This window comes from Hylobates moloch, unplaced genomic scaffold (genome assembly GCF_009828535.3).
Source record: "Hylobates moloch isolate HMO894 unplaced genomic scaffold, HMol_V3 SCAFFOLD_13, whole genome shotgun sequence".
Taxonomy (NCBI): Eukaryota; Metazoa; Chordata; class Mammalia; order Primates; family Hylobatidae; genus Hylobates; species Hylobates moloch.
This window is the reverse complement of record NW_026652288.1, coordinates 24,928,379-24,948,671: the sequence shown is the minus strand read 5'-3', so window position 1 is coordinate 24,948,671 and position 20,293 is coordinate 24,928,379. Positions and strand designations below refer to the sequence as shown.

At 54.1% G+C, this 20,293-nt stretch overlaps 1 protein-coding gene across 6 annotated transcripts in view; it reads left to right on the top strand.

Moving 5' to 3' along the window:
• Positions 1-20,293, top strand: part of DNMT3A (DNA methyltransferase 3 alpha) — a 115,219-nt gene that overhangs the window by 87,259 nt on the left and 7,667 nt on the right. For 3 of the 6 annotated variants that reach the window (XM_032172415.2, XM_058426148.1, XM_032172420.2), the window contains 16 exons: positions 7,693-7,908; positions 8,196-8,354; positions 8,787-8,894; positions 9,174-9,330; positions 9,641-9,790; positions 9,886-9,930; positions 10,616-10,695; positions 11,300-11,412; positions 11,615-11,798; positions 11,971-12,055; positions 14,182-14,327; positions 15,159-15,249; positions 15,440-15,588; positions 16,679-16,764; positions 18,885-18,954; positions 20,069-20,187. In XM_032172415.2, coding sequence (XP_032028306.1) covers positions 7,693-7,908; positions 8,196-8,354; positions 8,787-8,894; positions 9,174-9,330; positions 9,641-9,790; positions 9,886-9,930; positions 10,616-10,695; positions 11,300-11,412; positions 11,615-11,798; positions 11,971-12,055; positions 14,182-14,327; positions 15,159-15,249; positions 15,440-15,588; positions 16,679-16,764; positions 18,885-18,954; positions 20,069-20,187 — 1,958 coding nt within the window. Of the gene's footprint in view, positions 1-3,695; positions 3,766-3,827; positions 4,048-6,222; positions 6,291-7,692; positions 7,909-8,195; positions 8,355-8,786; positions 8,895-9,173; positions 9,331-9,640; positions 9,791-9,885; positions 9,931-10,615; positions 10,696-11,299; positions 11,413-11,614; positions 11,799-11,970; positions 12,056-14,181; positions 14,328-15,158; positions 15,250-15,439; positions 15,589-16,678; positions 16,765-18,884; positions 18,955-20,068; positions 20,188-20,293 lie in introns of those variants that run through there. The other 3 variants (XM_032172421.2, XM_032172419.2, XM_032172418.2) reach the window with 3 other exon arrangements.

Here is a 20,293-nt window from a genome sequence, read left to right as displayed (position 1 = left end):
CCACAGAGCACTGAACTTTGAGTAAAACGTCAGGCATGAGCTCCGGGCGTTGCTGCTCTTTGGAGAGGTATCATGATGGCCTAGTGTCTCGTCTCAGTTCTTTGAGGCTGGAAAGTCACATTAACATACTTACGATCATGACTCTTCAAAGACCCAGGAGAGTGATGCACCCCCGAATGTTCGATTTACCAATTGATAACAGGACATGTCCTCGCCACACAGATCATAATGCTTGTCCTGCTGTTTTCCGGCAACTTACTGGTATCAGAGTCGTTGGAAAATGTAATTAAAATTGGAAGTTTGCTTGATGAATATGGGATCAGGGCAGAGAGGTGTCCTTCAGAGGTAGTTTTACTGGGCTTAGGAGGCCTATGGGATCACTGTTGTCTGCCCACCAAACAGGAACTGTGCCCTCATTCTCAGGTCACTCTCTCCGTTGGACCACACTGGATACTTCCTTTCCAGCCCCTCTTTTAGGCTCTTGACATCCAGCATATTTTCTTTTCATCCAGGAGTTCCTCCTTTCAACATACTTTTATAACAAATCCAAGAACATGGCTTATTTTACATGATGCTGCTATTTGAGTTTGGCTATCTTTAACTCAAAGACCTGTCTGGTAAACTACCAGGGAGGTTTACTTTGGAAGCTCAAGAGCATGTGTGACCTGAGGATCCCTGAAGATTACCCCATTTTAGTAAGGGGATTTTTCCTTTTACTAAAATCACCTCTGCTCTAGATCTTGGGGTCTCTTCTGCTTTGGGGTCTGACTCTGTGCATTGACCACAAAGAAGACACATCTCTGTTTAAGTGACTCAGTCTAGAAAAGGCAGTGTTTCCTGTCTGCACAGTTACAGGAGAGAGGAGAGGGAAGAAAGATGCTCTGGGTTGTTAAGGGGACACCTTTGAGCCTAGGCTTCCTTTTGCTTGTTGGGAAGTTGCGTGGAAGAGGTAAGATTTGACTTTAATGTTAAAGGATGAGAATAAGGAAGTTTGACGGCCGGAGGGAATAGCTACTTAATATGTGGGCCAAGAGAAAGTGAACAGTTCGGGCCAGTTCTGACACTTTGAGTCCTTGCTGCACGCACGGCATCATTGCAGTCTGATGTCCCAAGACCACAGAATGTGGAGTCTAAGGTTTTTAGCCACGTTATAATGGAATAGCGGGTATCGTACATGAGACAGTGTCTGAAAAAGGCCACCAAGCCAGAACCAGAAACTGCTTTTGAGAGGAGACCTGAAGTAAGTTCTCAGGCCCGTTGATCGGCATGGATGCAGAAGAGGTATCAGTGAGAGAAGCAGCAAAGCAAGTCATAGTGCATTCCCTAAAGGTTGGGAGCAGGCAAGAGGGACAAATTCTGGGCTCCTCACTTCTGCTTGGGGAGCCCCTGGAAATGTGTACCAGGCAAATACCTTAGTTGGGTTGAAAGATGGGTTGGAACAGAAGAGGGCCTGTGTTTTTGTTTGTTTGCTTGTTTTTCAAATAGCTTCTTTTCCTAGCTATATGGATTCTTGGTCTCAGGGTTGGGGGGAGTCTGTACCCAAGTCTTCTAGGTAGAAGGCTCTCTGGTTTGGGGTCCTTGCTCTTCAGGGTTTGCTTGCTCTGATGGCCCTCCGGGGGAGGGGGGGCTCCCTCACTGCACATCTCATGACTTCATTATACCAGCACCTGTATGTCCCAGGTGACTGTGGCTGGGAGCCAGGCACCTAGGGAATTGTCTCATTGTCATTAGGAGATGCTGGCATTCCATGGCCCAAGAGGGCTGATGTCATCACTCCTGTTTTGCAGATGAGACAACAGATTTCTTCGGGGTTAAGTGACTTGTTTAAGGTCATGGTGGTGGAAACAGAACTGAAGTCCAGATCGTTTTTTTTTTCTTTTTTTTTTTTTGAGACAGTCTCGCTCTGTTGCCCAGGCTGGAGTGCAGTGGCACGATCTCGGCTCACTGCAACCTCCGCCTCCTAGGTTGAAGAGATTCTTCTGCCTCAGCCTCCCAAGTAGCTGGGATTACAGGCACATGCCACCACACCCGGCTAATTTTTGTATTTTTAGTAGAGACAAGGTTTCACCATGTTGGTCAGGCCGGTCTCAAACTCCTGACCTCATGATCCGCCTGCCTCAGCCTCCCAAAGTGCTGGGATTATAGGTGTAAGCCACCGTGCTCGGCCAAGTCCAGATCTTCTAACAAGGGCCGCTGCCCAAATAGCCCTCTGCTGTGGGGTGCATTTTCCTCCATTTCCTCGGTTCTTCCTTCTAATTCATCTTGCCAATGGAAACTAGGCTGATCTTTCCAAAATACTCATTCGTCTTGTCAGAAAACCTGCGGTTATTCTTCCCTGCTACAGAATATACCCAAGGACGCACCTGAAGGCTTGCCATTACCTTGCCCTGTCGTGTACTGGGAGGGTGGAGGTGGGCGAGGGTCTCCTCCCTCCCCAGCCTGGCAGCTCTTGCTTATCCTACCCATCTCACCTCATTCCAAGTCCGATCCAGCCTCCAGGCCCAGTCAGCTCACCTGGAACTGACCTCTAACCTCTTTTGTCATCCATGCCGCCCATTTTTTTCTACTTGGTATTTGTGGCATAGTTACCTTTACATATGTTTGTTTTACAATGATCCTTTCATATTTCTCCAAGTCTAGTGGAATCTTCAACCCCTCGAGGGCAGAGCCAACAGGGTCTATTTCTTTATCTGATCCTACAGCCAACGTAATGGAGGGCTGTGGGTGGGGACTGCGTCTGCCTTGGGGGTAGGTGCCTTTGTTCAGGAGGAGGAAGCTTGAAATGGCGGAGGCTGCACCTGGAGGCCGCACCTGGAGGCCCCAGGAGAGGAGTCAGGTCTTCTCGATCTGCAGATGTTTGAGCCTGGGAATGAAGGAATTGCTGAACTTTCTGCAGGAGCGCCCTCGCCGCGACCAACCTTGCAAACAGGAAAATGAGAAATCCAGGGAAGGCCCAGAGTGACGTAGGGGCCCTGGGACTCGAAGCCTGACCTCCTCACGCCGCGCTTTTTGAGGCCCCCCCGCTTCTCTATTCACCTGTAGTGTGGAGGCGGGAGACCCCCCAAACAATCCCCGATCTGGAGCGCTCCCAATGTCTGCGCGCGCCTGCTGTCACTCTCCGTCTGTGTGCTGAGTTTTCCTACAGCTTCCTGGGCCTCCTATCTGTAAGCTTTTTCTTCTTTTTTTTTCGGTTGTGCTTCAGAGAAACTCACTTTTCACAACTTTCTCCCGGCTCTCCCAGGCCGTCCGAAAGCTCCGGCTTGCTTTCGCCCGGACCCCCGGCTCCCTCGGGGCAGGCGGCTCGGGAGCAGCCCCTTCCCTCCCCTCCCGGCCCCCCGGCCCCGCGCTAATCTCTTCCAGAGCTGGGGGAGGGGCCGGGCGGTCTTCCCGGAGGCGGGGCGCTCCCTGCAGCCCGGCCTGGGCGGGCCCTGGGAACGGGCGGGGAACGGCCTCGCCCCCCGGCCCCGCGCCCCTCGGACCAGAGGAGAGGGGCTGGCCCAGCGCCAGCGTCGGAGCGCCGGCCCCCTCCCCGGGCCGCTCGCAGCCAACCAGGCCCTCCAGCGGGGCCCACGTGACCTGGAGTCCTAGACAAAGAAAATGTTCCCTCCCTCCCCCCCGCCGCCCCCCTCCCCTCCCAGTGGCCCCCTCCGCCCCCAGCCCCATCGCCCCCTTCCCCTCCCCCCAGACGGGCAGCTACTTCCAGAGCTTCAGGGCCGCGGCTCACACCTGAGCGCGACTGCAGAGGGGCTGCACCTGGCCTTATGGGTAGGTTCCTGGACGGAGCCCCGGGGAGACCGGGGGCGGGGAGGCGGCAGGGCCGGTGGGAGGATCTCCGCAGCCCTCCGGGTTTGAAAAGAGTGAAGTATGCCTCCCCGGCCCGCAGCAGCCGCGGCGTCCCGGCCTGGCCCGAGTTCTGGAGATGCTGACTTAGTGCTGGCCCGCCGCCTTCTTGCCCACAAGCCCCAAGGCCCCACTCCTCGAGGGCTCCAGTGGCACCTGGCGCCCTCGGGGGACAGGAAGAGCAGCCGGCCGGGAGCCCGGGCAGTGGTAACTGCAGGCTGGGGCACGCGGAGCTGGTGGCCCAGGAGTTGGGTTGGAAGCACCTTCAGCTGAGCTGGCAGATGGGTGCCTGGCACTTCCCTGGTGACCTGCGTTTCTGGCTGGGGGACCACGCGGTCCTCAGGGCCCTGCCAGCTTGCGGCCTCTTAAGAGGGACAGCTTCCTCTCCTGCGAGTTCCTGGAAGCCTCCGGGCAGGCCGCCAGAAAGAAGTGCTGGGGGGCGGGAGGGCACGGTGCGACCCTGACAGGGGGCCGGCCTGTGACACCAGGGTAGCCCAAGGCCGCATGGGCTTGGGGGCGGTGGCGCCCAGACCTCTGACCTTTGGAATGGGAAGCGCTGCAGGGGGGAGGTGGAGGCGGGACAACTGCCTGAGGAGATGGGACTGGACAGGAGGCAGTAGTCACCGGAGTTCCCGGTGGCTTTCCCAGGCTGGACGGACTCCAGGCCCAGGGGCTTCCGTGAGCCGGCAGGGAGTGGGGAATGGTGTGGTGTCTCTTGAATGCCGCCTGGTTTCTCCGCCCCCCTGGGGGTGAGCAGCCCCCAGCCCAAATGCGAGAGCCTCGAGTTTATCCCTGTTTCTCTTATTGTTTGCCTGGGGAGAAAGGCAGGAGTGCAGGGGGAAAGGGGTGCTTTCCCTACGCCCCAGACAGGCCTATTTTAGTGAGGCCCCTCCCCCACACAGCTCCGGCTGCCCCTTCCCCTTTCGTCAGGCCTCCCGCTGCTAACCCACCCTCTTCTTCCTTCCCCCACCCCACTGCCCCAGTCCTGATGGAGGCCCCTTCCTCCTCCGCCAGCCCTTACCGGGCTGGGTGCGTGTTCTGCACCAAGTGGGCTGGGGATGCTGAACAGCTCGCAGCGCGGCATCTGACAAGCTGGGGGAAGTTGTGGGGGAAGAAGAATGTTCAGGAACTCACTGTGAAGGGGCTGAGAGACAAAGGGGCCGTGGGGGAGTGCTGAGGGTGGTGTCAGGCACGACTCCTAGACCTGGGGAGCCAGGGGAGGAGCCCAGCCCACCTGCTGCTGCCGCTGCCAGGAACTGATAGCGGGTCCTTTCCCCTTCCCGCCCACTGCTACCTGCACACCTTGTACTGGCTCAGGGGCCTCGCCACGCCTGGAAACAGGGTCTTTGGATCATCCAAGGCATCACCCTAGGCCAGCCACCCATGCCTGAAGCTTGAGAAGGCGTGGTGGGCGAGGAGCAGCGGCGAGGTGTGGGCTCCTCTTGGAGGGTAACTGACGCAGCTGAGGATCCCAGGAAGGGAGGCACCCTCCCCCATAGCGGGGTCCACACTTCAGTGCACTTTCTCGTAGGGGAGGAGGCGATGGCTAATTGATAGTAGGAAGGGGAGGGCAGAGTTCTGGCCAGGTGAGAGTGGGACTAGGGAGCGATGAGCAATTACTCCACATTCTTCCACCCCCGCAGTCCGATCCCTGAGCTCATTCCGCCATCCATGAGCTCATTTTCCCAGCTGTTTGGGGGTTGGGGGCAAAGGATGCATTATCCTGTTTTAGAATTTGTTGAGTCAGAGGAAGAACTAGGACTTAACATCTTCAGTGTTATCAGAATCGCCATAAGAAACAAATTGGTTTGTGGCTTGGAGGCAAAGACTTGAAGACTCAGTGAAATTAAATGAATCTATAAGACAATACATTGGACCACTGAGCTTCAAACAAAGGTTCTTAACCTGGGACCCTTGGATCTGGGGGGTCCATTGACAGGCTTTGGGAGAGTCCTGGGAATCATTGGTCCATATATACACCAGATTTTTAAACAGGTCAGAAAAGCTTTCCAGAAATCCTTCCGTTCAGGTGCCTTTTTATGTTGGAGCAACTCCTTCCAGAAAGGACTGCTCCAAAGTCAGCTGCTGGTTGTGAGGCTCCGACAGGAATGTAGAAGCTGCAACTTCAGATTAGAGCTCTTCTTCGTACTCCAGGTTGCTTGCTCATCCTCTTTACCCTTGAGGATGGGTTTGCATTCGCAGCTCTAGGCCTATGGGGGAGCTCTTTTGAAAGGCATGTAGAAAATGGGGTTTTCTCCCCTCTAAATCTGGTATGGTGGAAATGGGTGCGGAGCCTTGAAGTCAGAGGCCGTGTTTCCTAGATTCAGTAAAAAGCTAATGGTTCTCAGAGCTAAGTATCAAGGATTTCATTCTCCTTTGTAGGGATCCTGGAGCGGGTTGTGAGAAGGAATGGGCGCGTGGATCGTAGCCTGAAAGACGAGTGTGATACGGTGAAAGGATGGAGGCTGTGCAATGGGAGAATAACTGGGGTTTGGCTTATTAATTTGTTGGTGGGATGGCAGAGAGCACGCCTGGTCTATAGTGCCTGCTCAGTAAATAACTGAATGAATACATGTATTTGTGGATCTGAAGGGTGCACATAGAAGGGGTCGAATCTGGTAACAATACACACTGGGTGTGATCCATAAGAACTCCAGCATGGCGTCTGAGCATGGGAACAGACAGGCTCTTGGGGAGCTTCCTATGGTGTTTGAGCATGTGCTCGGGGGAGATGGGCTCTTTAAACCCAGAGCAGTGATTTCATCGTCAGCAGACATCACAAAACTAGAATTGTGGCCTGGAAACCAGGAATAGGAGGGATTGATTGCCCAGGGAAATTGTGGAGAAGAAGAGAGGGTCCCCCTTGCTTTTTAAATTTTTGGTGACAGGGTCTTGCTATGTTGCCCAGGCTGGTCTTGAACTTCTGGGCTCAAGTGATCCTCCCTGCTCAGTAACTGGGATTACAGGCACATGCCTGGCTGAAGATCCTAGTCTTGATTAAGAAGATAGGAGAGGGTGGAACCAATATCTGTGTCTAAACAGTAGTGCCTGATTAATATTTGGATAGAATTAACATTTCCATAGGCGGGGGGAGGGGGGAGGGATAGCATTAGGAGATATACCTAATGCTAAATGACGAGTTAATGGGTGCAGCACACCAACATGGCACATGTATACATATGTAACAAACTTGCACGTTGTGTACATGTACCCTAAAACTTAAAGTATGATAATAAAATCAAAAAAAAATTTCCATAGGCTAGACACAGTGGCTCATGCCTGTAATCCCAGCACTTTGGGAGGCTAAGGCAGGCAAATCACCTGAGGTCAGGAGTTAGAGACCAGCCTGGTCAATATGGTGAAACCCTATCTCTACTAAAAATACAAAAATTAGCTGGGTGTGGTGGCACATGCCTGTAATCCCAGCCACTCGGGAGGCTGAGACAGGAGAATCACTTGAATCCGGGAGGCGGAGGTTGCAGTGAGCCGAGATTGTGCCACTGCACTCCAGCCTGGGTGAAAGAGTAACTCTGTCTCAAAAAAAAAAAAAAAAAATTAACATTTCCGTATCATAGGGTAGGCAACTGATATGCTGATGAAATTGAGGAAGATTAGATTTGGGAGGAAGGTTTCCTAAAAGGTGGAAAAGAAGGCTGGAATTGCGTGATTTGAGTTCACCTCTCTACTTCAAGTCTTTCCATTTTTCACGGCAAGGCAGCTGGTTGGCTCCCTCCAGCCCTTGACCTTCTGTCACTGTCCTGGGTTTTGACAAACATAGTCCCCTTGAGTGTCAGTTGGCCTTGCTAATTCCTGGAGTGGTCAAGGTGACTTTTTGTTTTTTTGTTTCCCCAGGCTGAGAAGAAAGCCAAGGTCATTGCAGGAATGAATGCTGTGGAAGAAAACCAGGGGCCCGGGGAGTCTCAGAAGGTGGAGGAGGCCAGCCCTCCTGCTGTACAGCAGCCCACTGACCCTGCATCCCCCACTGTGGCTACCACACCTGAGCCTGTGGGGTCCGATGCTGGGGACAAGAATGCCACCAAAGCAGGCGATGACGAGCCAGAGTACGAGGTGAGCGGCTTCTTCACCAGCTGTGGCCAGCTCTTTCCGGGGGCCTTCCACTGCCAGCTCCTCCCGTCCTGCTCTCCTCTCTCCATCTCCCACGGGCCGCTCGCTCTCTCCACCTGACCCCGGGCCTCTTCGTCTCCCCGATTTTGCTCTGTCTTGCCTCATTCAGATGGAGCTCCCTCCTGGCTGTCCTGCTCCCCAGATGCCCAGGGCTGGGGTTGCCATGGGGGGATCAGGGTGGCAGGGCCTCGTGACCACTGTGTAATGATTTCTGCTCCTTGGGGCTCCAGGACGGCCGGGGCTTTGGCATTGGGGAGCTGGTGTGGGGGAAACTGCGGGGCTTCTCCTGGTGGCCAGGCCGCATTGTGTCTTGGTGGATGACGGGCCGGAGCCGAGCAGCTGAAGGCACCCGCTGGGTCATGTGGTTCGGAGACGGCAAATTCTCAGTGGTGAGTTGTGGGGTTTGGCAGTAGCCTGGGGTGGGGGAAGGTTCTTGATCCCAGGGCCTGTGGTTTTGGCTGGGGGCAGTCTGGAATTGGGGTGATGGAAGTGGGTTCTGCTCACCCCTACTCTGCCTGTGGTGGGTGGAAGAAGCTGTAGGGATAATTAGGTTACACCTGTGGCTGAGGGAGCTAGGATGCTGGTCCAGTTTTAGCCTTCCAGGAACCTATTCACTAGAATTCCTTTCCACCTGCACTCAGGTACTTCCCTACTCTTGGTCTGGACTCCTCTTTGCATCGGGTAATTATTTATCACTGCATCTGGTCCCCTCCAGGGCTGAGACTGACTCTCAAGGCTCCCAGCCCCTGCCAGTTGCGAGGCACGGGGTGGGTGCTTGCAAGTGTAAGCCGTAGCAAACAAGGCTTGGCTTGTCCCCCCAGGTGTGTGTTGAGAAGCTGATGCCGCTGAGCTCGTTTTGCAGTGCGTTCCACCAGGCCACGTACAACAAGCAGCCCATGTACCGCAAAGCCATCTACGAGGTCCTGCAGGTGAGTATCCCTGCTGGGAGCTTGGAGGAGGAGCCTAGAGCACTAGGAGGCCTGGAAGTTGGAGTGCAGGTCGGGCTTGAGGCAGAATGGAGGCCCAGGAGGCAGCGACTCCTTTCTCCCCACCTTGCTCGCCCCTTTGTATGCACATCCTCCTCCTCCTCAGCTGTTCCTCCCCGTCTTGCCTGTGCCACCCTCACTACTCAGAGTCTGGCCTTGAGCCTGACCCATCTGCCTTCCAGCCTGTCCTGACAACCCCAACCCTGGCGTGTCACCCTCCAGGTGGCCAGCAGCCGCGCGGGGAAGCTGTTCCCAGTGTGCCACGACAGCGATGAGAGTGACACTGCCAAGGCCGTGGAGGTGCAGAACAAGCCCATGATTGAATGGGCCCTGGGGGGCTTCCAGCCCTCTGGCCCTAAGGGCCTGGAGCCACCAGAAGGTAAATGAGGGCACCCAGCCTTCTGGGACCCCTGCCCGCCAGGCAGATCCACACCAGGGCTGGGAAAGCCATGCTTAGGGAGGGCTGCCGAGGCCTCCACAGAGGGGCCCAGTGGGAATGGCCCGGGTCTCTCTTGCGCTGGGGTCAGGACTTGAATGACCTGCTCTCTGTTGGCTGGCTAGAACCATAGAGTTGGGAGGTGGGAACAAGTTGGAGACCAGGCAGCACCCCACTGTAAGGAGGGTGGGGGAGGGGGCTGGGGTTTCCTGTCAGCCTGTAACTGACCTTGGCACCTGCTTTCCTGCTCCAGAAGAGAAGAATCCCTACAAAGAAGTGTACACGGACATGTGGGTAGAACCTGAGGCAGCTGCCTACGCACCACCTCCACCAGCCAAAAAGCCCCGGAAGAGCACAGCGGAGAAGCCCAAGGTCAAGGAGATTATTGATGAGCGCACAAGAGGTAGTTGGCCTGCTTCTGGAGAGGGTGGCACCAGGAGGCCTGCATCCGAGGAGCAGGCGCGGCCTCCTCTGACGCCGGCTCTCCTCCCCTTGCAGAGCGGCTGGTGTACGAGGTGCGGCAGAAGTGCCGGAACATTGAGGGTGAGTTTGTTGCCTGGGAACTCTGGCACTCCTAGTGTGGCATGGGGCAGAGTAGCATAGGCACTTAGGTTTGAATGACATGGGACCAGGGGCCACGTCCTGCGTGTCACACCACCTCCACCGTGCTTCGTGCACCATCTGTCTTCCTAGTGCCATGATTCTGCTCTCCTGTCAGTGGCGTGGGCTGGTGTTCAGGGTGTGGGACTCCCCAGTGGCCACAGAAGGGCAGCCCCTCTTGGGTGTGACTGAACTCACCTACAGGTCCCCCTTCAGCCTTTCACCTTTGCTCACCTCTCTCATCCTGGGGCTGTCTCCCTCAGCCTGGTGCTGGTGGATCTGGCTCAGAACCCTCAGCCTGGGAGGGTTGGGGCAGGGGTCAGGACTTGAGGATTACCCCGGGAATCCCTCCCGAGTAACCTGGAGCCAGGGCTGCTTCTCATGAGCAGGTTTCTGTCCTCCTGTCACTCCGTCCCTGTTTGTGGATGGTGGCATTGGTGCTCTGAGATGATGGTGTTCTGAGACTGGGGTCACAGTGCCTCCCTTTTCCGTGGGGCACCCTGGACTCTTTTCTGGCTGCCGCTCCGGCACACCCCTTTTTTTGTGGCTGGTCTGGTGCTGGGCTCCAGCCTGGGGAGGGAGAGGCCCTTCGGTGGTACTCACCCCATCCCCTCGCTCTGCTTTCCAGACATCTGCATCTCCTGTGGGAGCCTCAATGTCACCCTGGAACACCCCCTCTTTGTTGGAGGAATGTGCCAAAACTGCAAGGTAGGAGCACACCCACCCAGGAGAGGTGCCATTGAGGCCAGCCCTTTGGCCCTCTGGCTGACTGTGTCCACCGCTTCTGGGCATGTACGGGGTGACACCCAGTGTGCGTGTGATGTAGACTTCAGAGCTTCCTCTGGAAGCAGAGTCCTGATGACATGGGCCCTTGGGTTTCAAGCTTTTGACTTACTCTTGTTTTTCTCCTCTGAAAGATTCTTTACCTCTCTCAAGCCCCATTTTAGTCCCCAGATGTGGGGATGGGAGCAGAGCAGTGGGGACAAGCTCAGGCAGAGTGTAGCAGGGTTGCCGTGCCCTCGGGAGCCCAGGAGAAAAACCCAGGGCTGCAGGAAGGCCCAAGGTGGTGGTGCAGCCCCCTCCCTGGCCTTGTTCTCAGGCTGCTCTTTGGTTCTGTCCACGGCAGTGCATGGGCAGATGAGGTTTCCCCTTCCCAGATCTGCAGCTGGGGCCTGACCTTGGCTAAGGCGGTGGCGGGGTCATGTCTTCAGGGCTGAGTCAGGCTCTGTGAGGCTGGGTGCAGAGCCTCCCTTCGTCCTGGCCGTCCTGGGACCCATCCTGGTGGTTTCTGACCCTTCCCGCTGCTGTCTAGAACTGCTTTCTGGAGTGCGCGTACCAGTACGACGACGACGGCTACCAGTCCTACTGCACCATCTGTTGCGGGGGCCGTGAGGTGCTCATGTGCGGAAACAACAACTGCTGCAGGTGAGGCTGTTGTGGCCTCCAGTGGCCTCCTTGGCTGGGCCCCAGGCTCCCGCCGCCCACCCACCTTCCCTCCTCTCACTTCCCCACAGACCCCCCACCCCCTAGCCATGCTCCAGACCCGGTCTTTCCTTTCCAAGTAGCACACCTTGGCCTCCCTGGACCGGGGCTGAGAGTCCCCTCTGCTCACTGGGTTTCCTTCCAGGTGCTTTTGCGTGGAGTGTGTGGACCTCTTGGTGGGGCCGGGGGCTGCCCAGGCAGCCATTAAGGAAGACCCCTGGAACTGCTACATGTGCGGGCACAAGGGTACCTATGGGCTGCTGCGGCGGCGAGAAGACTGGCCCTCCCGGCTCCAGATGTTCTTCGCTAATAACCACGACCAGGAATTTGTGAGTGCTGGGCCTGGGGTGCGGTCTCAAGCTCCCTTGGCTGAACCTTGGTTGTGGGGCCTGAGCTGCCCACGGGGTGTGTGGGTCTAGGAGCCTGGCTGGAGGGCCAGCGCTGGGTGGGAGCTTGGGACACCACTGGGCGTGCATCTGACCTGTTGTGCTCACTGCTTAGGACCCTCCAAAGGTTTACCCACCTGTCCCAGCTGAGAAGAGGAAGCCCATCCGGGTGCTGTCTCTCTTTGATGGAATTGCTACAGGTGAGGGGTGCTGGCCCAAGAGGTGCTGGCCGCCTTGTCCCAGGATGGGGGAGCCAGGTGTGTGGGCAACTCTGGCAAAACGAAATGATCGTTAGCTTCATAGCTGTTAAAATATTATCCCAAAGGGGAAGCTTGTGTGTGAAGTGAAAACGTATGCAGTCCATGGACTTAGATTTGACCAGAAATGAAAAAGTAAAATAGGTGGTGAAGCAGCCTGTCTGCTGGGCACTTCCTTGGTGAAGAAGATTCAGCCGCAGAGGCCGAGTGATCGTTAGTCAGATTCACAGAGATTTCACAGAGCCTCAAAGGACAGACTCAGCAAGACAGAAGCATACACAGCACAGTTCTGTTGTGTTTTGATTATACACAAGATAGTCTAAAGAAGGCTTATTTAAATCACCCATTATCCTTTTATTAATATTTTGGCATATGTCCTTTTCAGATTTTTTTTCTGTGCATTTGTGTTTATATAACCATACATCCATAGATAGATAAATTAAGTGGGTAGTGAATACACACGGTTTTGTAACTTGCCTTGCATTTATTATATTATGATTGCTTTTTCATGTCAAGCAATATAAAGCTACATTTTTCCTGCCTCCGGTTCAACATTCTCTGCCTCACTTCTCCAATACCAGGACTACAGGCACCCACCACCACCCACTAATTTTGTATTTTATGTTGGCCAGGCTGGTCTCGATCTCTTGACCTTGTGATCCGCTCACCTCGGCCTCCCAAAGTGCTGGGATTACAGGCATGAGCCACCGCACCTGGCCAAAGCTACATTCTTTATTTGTAAGTGTTGCGTAAGGTTCCATTGAGTCAAAATGCCGTAATTTATTTAACGAACCCCTATTAGGTCATTTACTATTTTTTTATTATTATTATAAGTAGTGCTGTGACAAGCATCCTGGTAGAATATCTTTATATACTTGAACCATTCCCTCCTTAGGAAAACCTTTAGGAGATGCTGGGTCACCCTGTAGGCATTGTTTGCTTCATGCGACTCTGGACACTGCAGAAAGCGTCCTAGGAGATTGTGAAGACACATCCACCCCTCTGCCCTACCCCCGCCCCCCCCCCCGCCCCCGCCCCCGCCCCGGCCAAGGCTTCCCGGCTTTTAAGAAAGGGATAGCTCTTCTTAGAATTCATGTCTTTGGCCAGAGGGAGATAGGCAGTCTCAACCCAGGGACCCTGGTTAGAGGGTGAGGCGGAGGGGATGGCTTCCCTGGCCAGATGTTTGTCTTCTGTTCTCAGCTCCATGCTGCTCTTCTGTAAACCTAGAGAAGTTCATTTACAGCTTTTTGTATCCCAGACTGGAACCTCGAGGCCTTCTTAAATCATGTCACACCCCAGGAGGTTGTAAAAGCTCCTTGGCTGGGGGACATGTTGGGAGCAGCAGAAACAGTGCCGTACCCTGTTTCTCCCGAGACCCTCTCAGGATCTGCTCTGATTGTTTCCTTGCCTCAGTTCGGCTAGCATTTCTGGAGGGGGAGGGATCGTGGTAAGGAAATCAGTGTGGTTAGCTTGGGGGAAGCACAATGAAGGAGGCCTCCTCTGTCTGGAAGAGCCTTTGCAATCCACGAGAGGGCTGAGTGAGGGATGGAAACTGCTCTGATGGGGAGGCAAGGGATGCACAGAGCTGGGGACTCACAGCGGAGGGGGCGGTGATTCCAGGGGGCTACTGGTGGGGCAGGGCACTTACGAAATCTTTGTGGAGCAGGGAACATTCAGGTTGAGTCTCAAAGGGTGGGGCAGAATTGTAGTAGGAGTTGATAAGAGGGTATGGAAGGACCAAGCTGTAGACGGACAACAACAAAGAAAAGGCCCCCAAAAAGTCAGCTGCGATTCTTCCTGGATCCTGGAACCATGTACTCTCCGGTCAGTTTTCTGCAGCTTTGACTGCCTTCCAGATAGGCCAAACGAGGCATGAGACAGAGCCTCGATGTCCTTACTATGGATACTCCAGTTGGATCCAGAAAGGATTTAAGGCGTCTTCAGGGAAAAGATAGGACTTGGGCCTACAGCTGACCCCATGGGTCCTGTTGGCCAGCAGGCTCACCTGCCAAGACCAGGGTGCCAGGGAGATGGCTCCAAGTAACGGTGCTGTCTGCTGGCTGGTGCAGGGCTCCTGGTGCTGAAGGACTTGGGCATTCAGGTGGACCGCTACATTGCCTCGGAGGTGTGTGAGGACTCCATCACGGTGGGCATGGTGCGGCACCAGGGGAAGATCATGTACGTCGGGGACGTCCGCAGCGTCACACAGAAGCATGTATGTCCATGCTGTGGGGCGCAGCCCGTCTTCCCCTCCCTGCACACTCAGCACCTGGAGGCAGCCCTTGCCTCCTTTCATTTTGTTCATTTGCCCTCTTTCTCTTCACCCTTTGCCCCAGCCTCTTTTTCTCCTTATCTTCCATTTGTCCTCTGTCTTGAGAGGGTAAAGGGCAAATTGAAATGGGAATTTGGGCTAGGCATGGTGGCTCATGCCTATAATGCCAGCACTTTGGGAGGCCAAGGTAGGAGAATCTCTTGAGGCCAGGAGTTTAAGACTAGCTTGGGCAACATAGTGCCTACTTGAGCTCTGGCTACTCCCTGGGCTGGTTTCTGGGCCGTTTCTGGTAGAGCTCTTTGGATTAGAGAGAGGTTCCTGTCCTCCCAGTACTTTTGGCAAATAGCTTTATCAGCTTCCATATCTGGGAGGCTCGGGCAGGGTATTCCCTTAAGCATGACTGCAGGCCCTCTGGAGTCCTGAAGGGCAATTGGAGGACATTCACATGGCCCAGACACCCTACCTAAGACACTCAGCATGCCAGGTACCTTCAGACTCAGCTGTCCACTTGGGTCGCCTTCCCATTGGGCGGCTGTGTTGCCTGCCTGGGTGATACTAGTTTTCCCACTGGCCTGAGAAATGATCCACCTTGGTCCCCTTCTTGTTTAGGACTTGTCCGTGGTTGCAGCTAGGGTCGTGAGCCTGCAGAGCAGCTGGGTCTCCTCTCTTTCGTGTCAAAAGACTTCTTTGCCAAGTTCACAGATAATTTCTCTTTCTTCCTGTCTGCCTCTGTCCCTGGACAGCAGGCCCATCACGTTGCCTTTATCCTCCCAGATACAGGAGTGGGGCCCATTCGATCTGGTGATTGGGGGCAGTCCCTGCAATGACCTCTCCATCGTCAACCCTGCTCGCAAGGGCCTCTACGGTAGGTACCATCCTGTCCCCCCCCACCTTCTCAGCTGGTGCTTCCGCACGTAGGCTTCCTCCTTGGACATTTCTGCCCTGGGACAGCTATTCCCGATGACCCTGTCTTCCCGTGCCCTCCCCGTGCCCGAGCCACACCACTGTCCTATGCAGACAGCCCCAGCTGATGGCTTTCTCTTCCGACCTCTCAGAGGGCACTGGCCGGCTCTTCTTTGAGTTCTACCGCCTCCTGCATGATGCGCGGCCCAAGGAGGGAGATGATCGCCCCTTCTTCTGGCTCTTTGAGAATGTGGTGGCCATGGGCGTTAGTGACAAGAGGGACATCTCGCGATTTCTCGAGGTATAGCCAGCAACCTTGGTTTGGCCAGCTCACTAATGGCTTCTACCTTGGACTGCTGCTTCATCCTGTCTCATCTGCATTGTGGAGCTGGGGACTGGTGACTTCTGCTTTGCAAGGGGCCTGTTTGGGAAGCCCCAGGCTTCCCGGATAGAAAGGGAGGAAGCAGGGTTAGAGGCCTACCTCGGAAAGAACCAGTGGTCTCTACTCTAAGAGGTGGCATTGTGGGTGTGGACCTCCGGGGTTGAAGGACCTGTCACTCAGTCAGGTGGGGTGCCAGACTCCTGGGGCTGGGCATTCTGTATGGTGTTTGTTACACACCGGGACCTTTGAGAGGACAAAATCAGTTTTCCCTGAGCAAGAAGGGCCTATCCTCACTCCCTGGTACCATGACAGGCACCTGAGGAGAAGAAAACAGGACTTAGCTCAGTTTTCATTCCTTATCATGTGAGTCCCCGTTTAACCCTGAGCCAAGTCTGAGCCGCACGCAGAGGGCTTCTGCTGCCAGAGGCATACTTGGAGTGGCCCTTCTGGGAGCTCGAGCCCACCCATGCTCCTGAGTCTTGGGGTGGGTCACACTGTGAGCTGGTGTTCTGACTGTAAGTGTGAGCAGGCATCTATTTGAGTTCTAATCAGGGCTTATGGTAAACACACCCATACTCGCTGGAGCCTGGGCTCTCCCCGCCTCTGGGTAGTTTAGAGCAGCACTGTGCAATATGGTAGCCACCAGCCACATGCCGCTGTTTACATTAACATTAACCATTCAGCTCCTCAATCACATTGGCCTCATTTTAGGTACAAAATAGCCACCTGTGCTAGTGGGCTAGTGGCCACTGAATTGAACAGTGTAGAGGACATCCCACCATCGCAGAAGTTCATTTGGACAATGCTGATCTAGAACGTTCCAGTGACAGCTTGTGGAATGTGGCTAGGTGTAATTCCAGCTTCTCCTGGAGGCTGCAGGCTAGCCCAGTGTGTGGCTCCTGAGAGAGAAGTAAGAGGCTTTGAGGCTTTAAGGCTCGACCCCAGCAGCATGCCGGCGCTGTTTCATGCTCCTCCTTGGCTCATCTTCAAACCATCTCCTGTTTTGTAGTCCAACCCTGTGATGATTGATGCCAAAGAAGTGTCAGCTGCACACAGGGCCCGCTACTTCTGGGGTAACCTTCCCGGTATGAACAGGTTGGTGAAAGCTCTCGGGCCTGGGGAGCTGTGGGCTGGGACTGCAGGTGGGATGGCCCACGGTGGGGAAGCCCCTGAGCCGGGCCCTCTCTGGCCGGCCTCTGCTGAATGACTAGCTGCTCTGCCATGTTCCTTATTTCCTTTTCCTTGAGGAGGAAGAGGAGTCAGGGTATAGAAAATACTCGTCTGAAACCAACAACTAGTGGTCTTAAAGCAGGACCTTTAAAAGTACTCTCTTTCTACCAAAGAAGAGTCATGTGCTGCCGAGTTAGGTAGTTGGTTTTCTGACATTGGTGATGTGTCCCGAGCCCTCTGGTTCTTAGATTCTCCTGAGGCAAAACCATGGGGCATGGCTTTGGGGCTGGGAAGGGGAGTCGTGGCCACAGCCTATTCCAGGAGAGGGAATCTTGCGGCGGCTGCATGCAAGTTCAGGGTTCTGCTTAACTTAATTTTACTAATCACACACTTCGTTGGCTTCAGGTCCTTTTTTGGAGAGATTTTCTTCAGTTAGGTTACACAGATAAAGATTTTAATATCTAGGAATGAAGAAAATTCATTTCATCAGGTATAAAACTGGCATTATAAAAAGGCTTTTTAGGCGAAATAAATTGTCCAGAGTTGGCAATTCAAAAGCACGCTGAGAGCCGCTCAGTCCCTGTCCATTGTGGAGGGAAGCATTTTCCAGAGTGTTCTGAGTCATGGGTGTTAAACCTCCACGGTGTGCTGCTTGGTATACTTGGTATAACTAGGAGACATCATTTCACTTGGCCTCGGTCAAATAGTCTCCCTCCTTGCTATTCCCATGAGGTTGTAGGACCTTCCCCATCTCATACGTGTTTGGTAGAGTTGCTATCGAGGGCTTGTTGAGGGGAAGGAGATGGGGCATTGGGGCAGCTGGCCTAAAACTGTCCCCCGAGATACATGTGTATATTGGGAAATGGATGGGCTAATGAGGTCCAGTATTTTCATGGAAACACTCAGTGTCTCCTGACAGACCTTGGTCCTATGGGATTTCTCGCCTGCTTCTTTCAACTCTAAAATACTAAACTCTGAGCTTCTAGGAGGAGCAGAGGTCCTGCATGCAGGGCCGAGTGGGCAGTGCACGCATAAAGAGTCGGGGGTATCTGTCGAGCACCTGATTTGACCGCAGGCCCCCTGGTTCCCACACTGAGATCCTGGAGCCAGTGCTCAGGGAAGCCTTCCTTAAATATCCTGACATGTCAGAAAAGGTCAGCGTTGAAGGGGACAGCCAGTCAGTTATGTGGCCTGCACCCTGAGAAGTGACATATTTAATGTCACAGAATTTTTGGTCTTCAGGGAACTGCAGAATTTGTCTTTTTTTTTTTTTTTTTTTTTTGGAGACAGAGTCTTGCTCTGTCGCCCAGGCTGGAGTGCAGTGGCGCGATTCTGGCTCACTGCAGCCTCCGCCTCCCAGGTTCAAGCGATTCTCCTGCCTCAGCCTCCCGAGTAGCTGGGATTACAGGCACCTGCCACCATGCCTGGCTAATTTTTATATTATTAGTAGAGATGGGGTTTCACCATGTTGATCAGGATGGACTCAAACTCCTGACCTCAGGTGACCCGCCTGCCTTGCCCTTCCAAAGGGCTGGGATTACAGGTATGAGCTACTGCGCCTGGCCCAGAATTTAGTCTTTTAAAACAGTACATTTAAGGTTTGTGGTTTGATTAATTTCATCCAGTGGACACACCCATGTAACAATCACCACAAATCAAGATACAGAACATTGTCACCCCCAAAGCTTGCTTTGCAGTGGGACGCTTAAAGCTCGGTGTATTTTAGACTAACTGATGTAAAGATAGCTGTGCTTTTTTTTCTTTTTCTGCTAGGTGTTATCTGCCTGTTCATAATTTGAGACCACTTTTGAATTTACCTTTAAGGATTAACGCTTGGTGGATTTGTGTCTTTGCATGGCTGCAGTGTGTGTTCGTGTGTTTGCGGGGAGTTTGAAGAGAGTTATGACGTGTGTGCGTGATTTGGGGAAGGGGGCTCTTACCCTGTGAATAAGTGGCTGCTGGGGGAGGGAGGGGAGTCATGCAGCTGGGGCCCTTCCGGCTGTTATCCAGGTTTCTGTTGTTACAGTCTCTCTTCTGCCTCCTAGGCCGTTGGCATCCACTGTGAATGATAAGCTGGAGCTGCAGGAGTGTCTGGAGCATGGCAGGATAGCCAAGGTCAGCTCCAGTGTCTAGAACCTCTGCTGGGGGGCAGGGAGAAGGAAGGGCAGGATGAGGTGGAGCGGTGGCCAGGGCCTTGTCCCGCCTGCTTCTCCAGCTAGTGTGGAGAATGCAATTTAGGAGACGGTGCAGGGTCATGCAGCACGGCAGCCAGAGGAGGGCCCAGGGCTGCTGACCTTCACCCCTTCCTCCCTGGTGAGTGTCGCCCACCACCCCCTGGTAAACACTGAGGAGTCTTTACCAAGACCTGGTTGTGCTGTGGCTTTTTTTTCGTTTTTAAATTTTTTGGCCAAAACCTGTTACAAAAGCCTTCAAAGCAAAGCAGCCTCCTGTGATGTGGAAGCTCCATTTCTCTCTGGAGCTGGAATCTCCTGGAGTGACTACCTGGGGCACTGGGTTCTCTGTCAGCAGGTTCCAGCATTCAGAACCACTGGCAGCTCCGAGGGCATCTTTGAGCCCCTCAGTAACTTGGCATCCTTTAGCCTACAAGTTACTCCGTCTCTGAAAGAACTAATTCTTTGGAAGACTTGGAAAGTATAGTGGCTACAGCTTCTACTTCTAAAGTCTGTGGCTAGGCTGGGTGTGATGGCTCACGCCTGTAATCCCAATACTTTGGGAGGCCGAGGCAGGCGGATCACCTGAGGTCAGGAGTTTGAGAGCAGCCTGGCCGACACGGTGAAACCGTGTCTGACTAAAAATACAAAAATTAGCCGGGCAAGGTGGCGGGCGCCTGTAGTCCCAGCTACTCGGGAATCTGAGGCATGAGAATCGCTTGAACCCGGGAGGTGGAGGTTACAGTGAGCTGAGATTGCACCACTGCAGTCCAGCCTGGGTGACAGAGCGAGACTCCATCTCAAAAAAAAAAAAAAGTCTGTGGCTAGATGGATCTAAGATTGGCCAGGTGACCTCCAAGCAGGAAGAAAAGTGGGGCTGTGAGGTCTGTGGAGGCTCCTGCCCTGCGAACTCTGCTCACTCAGAGCCATACCCAGCCCCCTGGGTGGACCAGGCTCTATCAGGGTTTGGCGAGTACCTGGCATACTTGGTAGACGCATGGCCAGTGTTGGCTGGTAAACGAATTCGTGCTTATTCCTCTTTTCTCCTCTTCATCTAGTTCAGCAAAGTGAGGACCATTACTACGAGGTCAAACTCCATAAAGCAGGGCAAAGACCAGCATTTTCCCGTCTTCATGAATGAGAAAGAGGACATCTTATGGTGCACTGAAATGGAAAGGTACCCGGGTTGTGCTGGCATCCGGCTGCAGTGTGGCTGTTCTGATTGCTGTGCTTGCTTGGGGGTCCTCTGCCTTTCCCACCTGGCTTGTTTTCCACAAACGTCC